Raw genomic sequence first — 12,159 nt, 5'->3', positions numbered from 1 at the left:
ACTGGCTCTTCCTCACTCCTACAAGATGTTATTCCTCCTTGCCCTATACACGAAATCACAGCTTCCCTATCTTCAACATTTAACAATTCCTCAAAATATTCCCTCCATCTTCCCAATACCTCTAACTCTCCATTTAATAACTCTCCTCTCCTATTTTTAACTGACAAATCCATTTGTTCTCTAGGCTTCCTTGACTTGTTAATCTCACTCCAAAACTTTTTCTTATTTTCATCAAAATTTGTTGATAACATCTCACCCACTCTCTCATTTGCTCTCTTTTTACACTGCTTCACCACTCTTTTAACCTCTCTCTTTTTCTCCATATACTCTTCCCTCCTTGCATCACTTCTACTTTGTAAAAACTTCTCATATGCTAACTTTTTCTCCCTTACTACTCTCTTTACATCATCATTCCACCAATCGCTCCTCTTCCCTCCCGCACCCACTTTCCTGTAACCACAAACTTCTGCTGAACACTCTAACACTACATTTTTAAACCTACCCCACACCTCTTCGACCCCATTTCCTATGCTCTCATTAGCCCATCTATCCTCCAAAAGCTGTTTATATCTTACCCTAACTGCCTCCTCTTTTAGTTTATAAACCTTCACCTCTCTCTTCCCTGATGCTTCTATTCTCCTTGTATCCCATCTACCTTTTACTCTCAGTGTAGCTACAACTAGAAAGTGATCTGATATATCTGTGGCCCCTCTATAAACATGTACATCCTGAAGTCTACTCAACAGTCTTTTATCTACCAATACATAATCCAACAAACTACTGTCATTTCGCCCTACATCATATCTTGTATACTTATTATCCTCTTTTTCTTAAAATATGTATTACCTATAACTAAACCCCTTTCTATACAAAGTTCAATCAAAGGGCTCCGTTTATCATTTACACCTGGCACCCCAAACTTACCTCCCAAACCCCCTCTAAAAGTTTCTCCTACTTTAGCATTCAGATCCCCTACCACAATTACTCTCTCACTTGGTTCAAAGGCTCCTATACATTCACTTAACATCTCCCAAAATCTCTCTCTCTCCTCTACATTCCTCTCTTCTCCAGGTGCATACACGCTTATTATGACCCACTTTTCGCATCCAACCTTTACTTTAATCCACATAATTCTTGAATTTACACATTCATATTCTCTTTTCTCTTTCCATAACTGATCCTTCAACATTACTGCTACCCCTTCCTTTGCTGTAACTCTCTCAGATACTCCAGATTTAATCCCATTTATTTCCCCCCACCGAAACTCCCCTACCCACTTAAGCTTTGTTTCACTTAGGGCCAGGACATTCAACTTCTTTTCATTCATAACATCAGCAATCATCTGTTTCTTGTCATCTGCACTACATCCATGCACATTCAAGCATCCCAGTTTTATAAAGTTTTTCTTCTTCTCTTTTTTAGTAAATGTCTACAGTAGGTTAAAAAAACAAGTATATTGGGCCAATAAGTCAATATGTGATGGTTAGGGTGAAAAAACTGTAAATCTTTATTCCTAAAATTATATTTGCTAGCTTTATTTTGAAGGGAAAAAACAGTATACTGTGACTGTACCTAGCTTCTTTATCCTTAGTGAGATCCACAGCATCAGGGACATACTCCTCTGGGTGAGCCAGTAAAGGAAAGAAAGTCAGCTGCTGATCACAGCGGTCGATCTCAAGCTGATCAATGGTTCCCCCAGGCCACCCACCCACAGGAGGATGAGGCAAGGGAGACTGAAGGCCAGAAGATCCTGCATAGTTCTCTCCCCATGAATATTTCTCAGTATCTGTACACAAATATATACCATACAATAAAAAGAAAAATATGGTTTTGTGTTAATTGATATTTAATCCCTTTTTTATATTCAAAATTCAATAAAAATAAAATTTTATTTTATCAAATGCAACATAATGCTCTACTATATGTAACTTTATATACAAACCTACTCTTATAATTTCACATACAAAATGTTGTATTTACATCACTATTTGCAACAAGCTGTCATGGCAGTGAAATTAATGAAAGTAAGTTCAAAGGCTGAGTAATTTTGGGGCATTCTTGTAAGCCATGTGTCCTATCTAACTCTACTGAAACTCAGTATTTTCTATGTGTTCTTCTACGTGTTAAAAGAAAATGCATTTATAATGAGAACCTTAATTTTCAGTAAAATGTTAACACAAAGCTATGATACTTCCTCAACAAAGAAATATGTTATACAACACAAGAGTGGAGCATCAATATTGAATACCTCTCAAAACATTTATATAATTCTAGGTACTTTATTGTACCTTTTATTTGTCAGAAAGAAATGAGGAGAGATGAAATTGTCAGAAATGATACAGAAAACATAACAGCTTCTTCAGTGATGTTAAAAGGCTAGTAAGTTCTAAAGACATTCACCATTCCAAATTCACTGAGAAAGTATTCCTAAAAGTTCTCTCAAATTCATAAATCCTATCTGTATAATAAGCCTTTATTTCAGCTGGTTTTCATTTCAGAGACCATCTCCCCTTAAAGATTGCTATAGCCTCACTGATATCACCATTTGTAAGAAAAAATATCCCCCCTCTTCTTCACCAAAAAAAAAGAAAGATTTGAATGTGAGAAATTCAGCAAGTATATTGTCAACAAAATTCTACCTGGTTTTCAATAATATGGTTGCATGCTAAACCAAATACAATGGCCACCATGAAAAATCCTAGTAAAAGCACTGAATAATGACTTAGTGAACACAAAAGCCACCTTTTAACTCAGTCAATCAACAAATTCTTAAGTTAGATTAGTACAGTAGAACCCTGGTTTTCGTCCAGTCCGGTTATTGTACAATTCAGTTTTCGGCCAATTTTTTTAGCGAAATTTTCCTCATTTTCCTACATCCACTCGGAAATTGTCCATACCAGATGCGTCCACCTGCCCATGGGACACAGCTGCTCATACGTTTGTGATTCAGTCTGTCATTGTTACTCATTCAGTGAGGAAGAGAGGGGGGAGAATGTGCCTTCTTCAGCAATTAAGGACATTTGTGCAAACTGGAGTGAGCCGCAAAGTTTTGTGGAGAAATATCACCCTAACAAAGCTGCTGCAAGTCTTGTCAGCAACATGTTCAATGACAATTCCATGTCCCATTTCAGGCAAATCTTAAATGTTAAATGTTTATTTATCCATTTCATTAGTCATTTATGTTTATTTCTCATTGTTTTCTGTATGTAAAACTATAGTTATTCTCTATAAAATGTATTTTTTGTTAATATTTTTGGGTGTCTGGAACGGATTAACTGGATTTACATTATTTTTTATGGGAAATATTACTTCAGTTTTCGTACAAATCAGTTTTCGCCCGACCTTCTGGAATGGATTACAGATGAAAACCAGAGTTCCACTGTACTTACTTATTATGATTATTAATTCCAACATACATACACATATAAATAAGTAAAAAAAAATACACAGGTTTTTCATCCAAACATAACTAACATAGGTACTTACAGCATCATAAATGCAATTAACAAATTATTATTTTCTGTTCCATTGTCCATATTCACTTCCTAAAATGCATATCTTCCTAACCTAACCTAAATAATGTCTAAAAGAAATCACAAGATTTTTTTTTTTTTGCACATAAATTTTACAAGTTAAGAGCTCCTATTATAACCTCAGTGTATGTCAAAGCCCAGCCTTACCTAAAGTATACTACCACCACCTGGGATGCAACCCAAAACAGGCAACTAACACCCAGGTATCAACTTACTGCTAGGTGAACAGTGTCAGCAGGTGTAAGGAAACATGCCCAATGTTTCCACCCATGTCAAGGATTATATCACGGACACTCAGAAGGTGGGCTGAGTGTACTACCAACTGAGCCATGGGATATATAAAAAGCTAAGTTTTATTATGATGTTATAAGTACGCATGTTATTTCTGTCTGGAGGCACAGCTATTATGTTACATTTTAACTTGTACAATGTACATATATTGGCATTCTTATTTATAAAAGCATCTAACTCATAAAGAGGAGGACAGATTTTGTTAATCAGTGCTGACGGCAGTTGTGCTCTATATACAATACTGAATGTTTCTTACCACATTCTTCTGCACCTCTAAGAAATGCTCCAATAGCTCCCAAGTATCCTTCATGTCGTAAAAAGAGCGCCTGCACTGCTCCACGGCTCCAGTAGTTGATAGCAAAGCTTATAGTGTGCATGCTAACTGGGTGGTTACGTAGGAAGTAACCTCCAAAGTATACCTACAGAAAAAATGTATGTATGTACACCGCACTGCAACAAGCAATATAAAATTATTCATTCATTATTATTATTTCTGCTTTGCTACATGATATTGTACATTACACAGTAAGTACAGTCCCATATACAATTATGCTGTTAGTAAATAATAAAATGCACACATTAACTAATGAGGCATTAAGCCTCACCGAACCTTATATAACCTAAAATCGTCTAGGAAATGGATATCAGTGAAAATTCATGACAATAGGTCAAATAAGTACAACCTGCCTAGATACAACCTGCCCAGGTACAGCCTGCCCAGGTACAACCTGCCTAGGTACAACCTGCACAGATAAAACCTGCCCAGGTACAACCTGTCCAGGTATAACCTGCCCAGGTACAACCTGCCTAGGTACAACCTGCCCATGTACAACCTGCCCAGGTACAACCTGCTCAAGTACAACCTGACCAGGTACAACCTGCCCAAGTATAACCTACCCAAGTATAACCTGCCCAGGTACAACCTGACCAGATACAACCTGCCCAAGTACAACCTGCCCAAGTACAACCTGCCCAAGGTGTCCCATAGCTTGACTGCTAGCTCACTCAGCTCACACACTGAGGTCTGGGGGTCGATCTCTGGTACAGCTGGAAAACATTAGGACTTTTTTCCATAAGACACTTGCTGTCCATGTTCACCTATCAGTAAAATGGGTACCTGGGTGTTAGTCGACTGATGTGGGTCGCATCCTGGGACAAAATTGACCTAATATGCCAGAAATGCTCAGCATAACAAAGGGCTTTCTCTATAGTAGTATGTCATTGATGTCAGCTAGGCATGTATATCTTGTACATGTACTTGGACAAATAAAGATATTATTATTATGATTATTATTATTATGTATATGCAACCTGCTAAAGTACAAACTGCCCGGGTACAACCTGCCTACACTCAACCTGCTAAAGTATAACTTGCCCAGGTACAACCTACCCACATTCAACCTGCTAAATTACAAACTACCCAGGTACAAAATCATGATGTGAACACCTACTTTCCATTTTTTTCTTATTCAACTTTAAAGTTTCTAATTATACTGTATTTTAAAATGTCAAAGTCCCATAATAAATATAAACAAAAGGCAATGGAGAATATTCTACCAGTAACACAAACATGAGGACCTTTTTTTTTTCACCACAATGGCCATTTCCCACCAAAGTAGGGTGACCCCAGACAGAAAAACATTCACAATCACTCATTCAATAGTACTGTGAATACATAACAAATGATAAAACTTTTAAGATGTTTATACATTTCATAAGGTTGATGGGTTCAACAATGAGGAAATAAGAGACATCCAGTAACATCAAGGGTGTCAATGAGAATACAAAATAGAAATCAAGAACTGGATGCCCATTTAACAAGATACATAAGGAAATAGACTATCTTACAAATATACTTTTTCCACCGTCTAAAATCAATTTCCTTTTTATACTTAAAAATATATCAAAGACTGTATACATGTTCACCATTTCATATCACTCCGCTACTGATAACCTCAACTGCAGCATTTTTCGATACTACAGCATTTCTGCAGCACTCTTTTGTCAATAATTAAGTAACATTGATCATTATATGAATTTTCCTTAAAGACTCCTTTACATTAAAAAAAAGTTGATGTAAGAAATATGCAAGACGTTTGTACAATACATTACCCTCTTCAAGCCGTGGAGCATAGCGTAAAGAGAAGCAATTTGCCCAATGTCATTGCTGACAGTAAATAAAAGACTTCTTGCAATGTCTGCTTCTGAGAAACCTGCGGATTACATGACAAGATTAACATTTGTGTAAATTTGAAAAGCTCATGGTTTAACATGTATCAAAGGATCCATATCAAGCCACTATTGAAAAACAGTGTAACTTGTACATCATTAACTTTAGTGCAAACTGTAGTTACATTACTTGTGAAAAAGATGTTATGTAGATAAAGACACACATGCACAATTCACAATTCAGGGGTTTCAAATAGAGTTAGAGCTAAAGAAAGAGTAGCAATAATGTTGAAGGATAAGCTATGGCAGGAAAAGAGGGACTATAAATGTATTAATTCAAGGATTATGTGGAGTAAAATAAAGATTGGATGTGAAAAGTGGGTTATAGTAAGTGTGTATGCACCTGGAGTCTTAAGAAAGAAGTGTAGAGGAGAGAGAGAGATTTTGGGAAATGTTGAGTGAATGTGTGGGGAGTTTTGAATCAAGTGAGAGAGTAATGGTGGTTGGGGATTTCAATGCTAAAGTGGGTAAAAATGTTATGGAGGGAGTAGTAGGTAAATTTGGGGTGCCAGGGGTAAATGTAAATGGGGAGCCTTTAATTGAGCTATGTGTAGAAAGAGATTTGGTAATAAGTAATACATATTTTATGAAAAAGAGGATAAATAAATATACAAGGTATGATGTAGCACATAATGAAAGTAGTTTGTTAGATTATGTATTGGTGGATAAAAGGTTGATGGGTAGGCTCCAGGATGTACATGTTTATAGAGGGGCAACTGATATATCGGATCATTATTTAGTTGTAGCTACAGTTAGAGTAAGAGGTAGATGGGAAAAGAGGAAGGTGGCAACAACAAGTAAGAGGGAGGTGAAAGTGTATAAACTAAGGGAGGAGGAAGTTCGGGGGAGATATAAGCGATTGTTGGCAGAAAGGTGGGCTAGTGCAAAGATGAGTAGTGGGGGGGTTGAAGAGGGTTGGAATAGTTTTAAAAATGCAGTATTAGAATGTGGGGCAGAAGTTTGTGGTTATAGGAGGGTGGGGGCAGGTGGAAAGAGGAGTGATTGGTGGAATGATGAAGTAAAGGGTGTGATAAAAGAGAAAAAGTTAGCTTATGAGAGGTTTTTACAAAGCAGAAGTGTTATAAGAAAAGCAGAGTATATGGACAGTAAAAGAAAGGTGAAGAGAGTGGTGAGAGAGTGCAAAAGGAGAGCAGATGATAGAGTGGGAGAGGCACTGTCAAGAAATTTTAATGAAAATAAGAAAAAATTTTGAAGTGAGTTAAACAAGTTATGAAAGCCTTGGGAAAGTATGGATTTGTCAGTTAAAAATAGAGTAGGGAAGTTAGTAGATGGGGAGAGGGAGGTATTAGGTAGATGGCGAGAATATTTTGAGGAACTTTTAAATGTTGAGGAAGAAAGGGAGGTGGTAATTTCATGCACTGGTCAGGGAGGTATAACATCTTTTAGGAGTGAAGAAGAGCAGAATGTAAGTGTGGGGGAGGTACGTGAGGCATTACGTAGAATGAAAGGGGGTAAAGCAGCTGGAACTGATGGGATCATGACAGAAATGTTAAAAGCAGGGGGGGATATAGTGTTGGAGTGGTTGGTACTTTTGTTTAATAAATGTACGAAAGAGGGGAAGGTACCTAGGGATTGGCAGAGAGCATGTATAGTCCCTTTATATAAAGGGAAAGGGGACAAAAGAGATTGTAAAAATTATAGAGGAATAAGTTCATTGAGTATACCAGGAAAAGTGTATGGTAGAGTTATAATTGAAAGAATTAGAGGTAAGACAGAATGTAGGATTGCGGATGAGCAGGGAGGTTTCAGAGTGGGTAGGGGATGTGTAGATCAAGTGTTTACATTGAAGCATATATGTGAACAGTATTTAGATAAAGGTAGGGAAGTTTTTACTGCATTTATGGATTTAGAAAAGGCATATGATAGAGTGGATACGGGAGCAATGTGGCAGATGTTGCAAGTATATGGAATAGGTGGTAAGTTACTAAATGCTGTAAAGAGTTTTTATGAGGATAGTGAGGCTCAGGTTAGGGTGTGTAGAAGAAAGGGAGACTACTTCCCGGTAAAAGTAGGTCTTAGACAGGGATGTGTAATGTCACCATGGTTGTTTAATATATTTATAGATGGGGTTGTAAAAGAAGTAAATGCTAGGGTGTTCGGGAGAGGGGTGGGATTAAATTATGGGGAATCAAATTCAAATTGGGAATTAACACAGTTACTTTTTGCTGATGATACTGTGCTTATGGGAGATTCTAAAGAAAAATTGCAAAGGTTAGTGGATGAGTTTGGGAATGTGTGTAAAGGTAGAAAGTTGAAAGTGAACATAGAAAAGAGTAAGGTGATGAGGGTATCAAATGATTTAGATAAAGAAAAATTGGATATCAAATTGGGGAGGAGGAGTATGGAAGAAGTAAATGTTTTCAGATACTTGGGAGTTGACGTGTCGACGGATGGATTTATGAAGGATGAGGTTAATCATAGAATTGATGAGGGAAAAAAGGTGAGTGGTGCATTGAGGTATATGTGGAGTCAAAAAACGTTATCTATGGAGGCAAAGAAGGGAATGTATGAAAGTATAGTAGTACCAACACTCTTATATGGGTGTGAAGCTTGGGTGGTAAATGCAGCAGCGAAGAGACGGTTGGAGGCAGTGGAGATGTCCTGTCTAAGGGCAATGTGTGGTGTAAATATTATGCAGAAAATTCGGAGTGTGGAAATTAGGAAAAGGTGTGGAGTTAATAAATGTATTAGTCAGAGGGCAGAATAGGGGTTGTTGAGGTGGTTTGGTCATTTAGAGAGAATGGATCAAAGTAGAATGACATGGAAAGCATATAAATCTATAGGGGAAGGAAGGCGAGGTAGGGGTCGTCCTCGAAAGGGTTGGAGAGAGGGGGTAAAGGAGGTTTTGTGGGCAAGGGGCTTGGACTTCCAGCAAGCGTGCATGAGCGTGTTAGATAGGAGTGAATGGAGACGAATGGTACTTGGGACCTGACAATCTGTTGGAGTGTGAGCAGGGTAATATTTAGTGAAGGGATTCAGGGAAACCGGTTATTTTCATATAGTCGAACTTGAGTCCTGGAAATGGGAAGTACAATGCCTGCACTTTAAAGGAGGGGTTTGGGATATTGGCAGTTTGGAGGGATATGTTGTGTATCTTTATACATATATGCTTCTAAACTGTTGTATTCTGAGCACCTCTGCAAAAACAGTGATTATGTGTGAGTGTGGTGAAAGTGTTGAATGATGATGAAAGCATTTTCTTTTTGGGGATTTTCTTTGTTTTTTGGGTCACCCTGCCTTGGTGGGAGACAGCCAACTTGTTGAAAAAAAAAAAAAATGTGCATATGATATTTGCCTTTTGGAGAACATCTGAAGTGTCGTATCTACGCACCGTCTGGCATGACAGTGATAGTGTGAAAGATGGTGAAAGTGTTTCTTTTTCAGGTCACCCTGCCTTGGAAGGAGATGGCCAGTGTGTTAAAAAAAAAAAAGAATGTGCATGTATGTCTATCTACATACCGTCAGTATGACCATACATTTTCATTCAAAAGATGCCATAACATCATGACTTTATAAATAGTAGCAGCTTCTGCAAATTAACACCTCCACCATAATACTGTAACAATAATGCTCAAATTTTTAGTGATCATCTACTTACAAAAGTATACTGGCCTATAATAAGTACCAAATTTTAGGGCAAATATTAATGTACAGTTCTACACACTACTTTACATAAGTTTTTTTTTTTTTTTTTTTTTTTTTCAACAAGTCGGCCGTCTCCCACCGAGGCAGGGTGACCCAAAAAAGAAAGAAAATCCCCAAAAAGAAAAATACTTTCATCATCATTCAACACTTTCACCACACTCGCACATTATCACTGTTTTTGCAGAGGTGCTCAGAATACAACAGTCTAGAAGCATACACATATAAAGATACACAACATATCCCTCCAAACTGCCAATATCCCAAACCCCTCCTTTAAAGTGCAGGCATTGTACTTCCCATTTCCAGGACTCAAGTCCGACTATATGAAAATAACCGGTTTCCCTGAATCCCTTCACTAAATATTACCCTGCTCACACTCCAACAGATCGTCAGGTCCCAAGTACCATTCGTCTCCATTCACTCCTATCTAACACGCTCACGCACGCTTGCTGGAAGTCCAAGCCCCTTACCCACAAAACCTCCTTTACCCCCTCTCTCCAACCCTTTCGAGGACGACCCCTACCCCGCCTTCCTTCCCCTATAGATTTATATGCTTTCCATGTCATTCTACTTTGATCCATTCTCTCTAAATGACCAAACCACCTCAACAACCCCTCTTCTGCCCTCTGACTAATACTTTTATTAACTCCACACCTTCTCCTAATTTCCACACTCCGAATTTTCTGCATAATATTTACACCACACATTGCCCTTAAACAGGACATCTCCACTGCCTCTAACCGTCTCCTCGCTGCTGCATTTACCACCCAAGCTTCACACCCATATAAGAGTGTTGGTACTACTATACTTTCATACATTCCCTTCTTTGCCTCCATAGATAACGTTTTTTGACTCCACATATACCTCAACGCACCACTCACCTTTTTTCCCTCATCAATTCTATGATTAACCTCATCCTTCATAAATCCATCCGCCGACACGTCAACTCCCAAGTATCTGAAAACATTCACTTCTTCCATACTCCTCCTCCCCAATTTGATATCCAATTTTTCTTTATCTAAATCATTTGACACCCTCATCACCTTACTCTTTTCTATGTTCACTTTCAACTTTCTACCTTTACACACATTCCCAAACTCATCCACTAACCTTTGCAATTTTTCTTTAGAATCTCCCATAAGCACAGTATCATCAGCAAAAAGTAACTGTGTCAATTCCCATTTTGAATTTGATTCCCCATAATTTAATCCCACCCCTCTCCCAAACACCCTAGCATTTACTTCCTTAACAACCCCATCTATAAATATATTAAACAACCATGGTGACATTACACATCCCTGTCTAAGACCTACTTTTACCGGGAAATAGTCTCCCTCTTTTCTACACACCCTAACCTGAGCCTCACTATCTTCATAAAAACTCTTTACAGCATTTAATAACTTACCACCTATTCCATATACTTGCAACATCTGCCACATTGCTCCTCTATCCACTCTATCATATGCCTTTTCTAAATCCATAAATGCAATAAAAACTTCCCTACCTTTATCTAAATACTGTTCACATATATGCTTCAATGTAAACACTTGATCTACACATCCCCTACCCACTCTGAAACCTCCTTGCTCATCCGCAATCCTACATTCTGTCTTACCTCTAATTCTTTCAATTATAACCCTACCGTACACTTTTCCTGGTATACTCAGTAAGCTTATTCCTCTATAATTTTTACAGTCTCTTTTGTCCCCTTTCCCTTTATATAAAGGGACTATACATGCTCTCCGCCAATCCCTAGGTACCTTCCCCTCTTTCATACATTTATTGAACAAAAGTACCAACCACTCCAACACTATATCCCCCCCTGCTTTTAACATTTCTGTCATGATCCCATCAGTACCAGCTGCTTTACCCCCTTTCATTTTACGTAATGCCTCACGTACCTCCCCCACACTTACATTCTGCTCTTCTTCACTCCTAAAAGATGGTATACCTCCCTGACCAGTGCATGAAATTACTGCCTCTGTTTCTTCCTTAACATTTAAAAGTTCCTCAAAATATTCTCGCCATCTACCTAATACCTCCATCTCCCCATCTACTAACTCCCCTACTCTGTTTTTAACTGACAAATCCATATTTTCCCTTGGCTTTCTTAACTTGTTTAACTCATAAGTACAGTATATATTAAACATAAAAGCATGTAAACAAAAGTGAATCCAATATTCAGCCTATGTACAATATTTCATTGTACGGCATGCAGTCACAATGTTTCAAGATAGCTTCTACAGCAGTGCCAACGCTAATTATTAGAAACTATTATATAGTATGTACTGTACAATTATTTATAAACATTCGCCTGCTAACTCTGCCTCATTCCTAACTCACTGGCATACAGATGATGTAAAACCAACACACACACACACACACACATATGCACACACAAACACACACACACACACACACACACACACACACACACACA

General features: G+C 38.0%; 1 protein-coding gene across 2 annotated transcripts in view; it reads right to left on the bottom strand.

Moving 5' to 3' along the window:
- LOC128690971 (4'-phosphopantetheine phosphatase) overlaps window positions 1–12,159 on the bottom strand; it is a 91,494-nt gene that overhangs the window by 50,885 nt on the left and 28,450 nt on the right. For both annotated transcript variants that reach the window (XM_053779787.2, XM_053779788.2), the window contains 3 exons: window positions 5,937–6,037; window positions 4,081–4,243; window positions 1,573–1,786 (listed from right to left, as the gene is read on the bottom strand). In XM_053779787.2, the coding sequence (XP_053635762.2) occupies window positions 1,573–1,786; window positions 4,081–4,243; window positions 5,937–6,037 (478 nt within the window). The remainder of the gene's footprint in view (window positions 1–1,572; window positions 1,787–4,080; window positions 4,244–5,936; window positions 6,038–12,159) is intronic.

This window comes from Cherax quadricarinatus, chromosome 24, assembly GCF_038502225.1.
Source record: "Cherax quadricarinatus isolate ZL_2023a chromosome 24, ASM3850222v1, whole genome shotgun sequence".
Classification (NCBI taxonomy): domain Eukaryota; kingdom Metazoa; phylum Arthropoda; class Malacostraca; order Decapoda; family Parastacidae; genus Cherax; species Cherax quadricarinatus.
The sequence above is the reverse complement of the archived record's forward strand: the minus strand, read 5'-3'. Positions and strand labels throughout refer to the sequence as shown.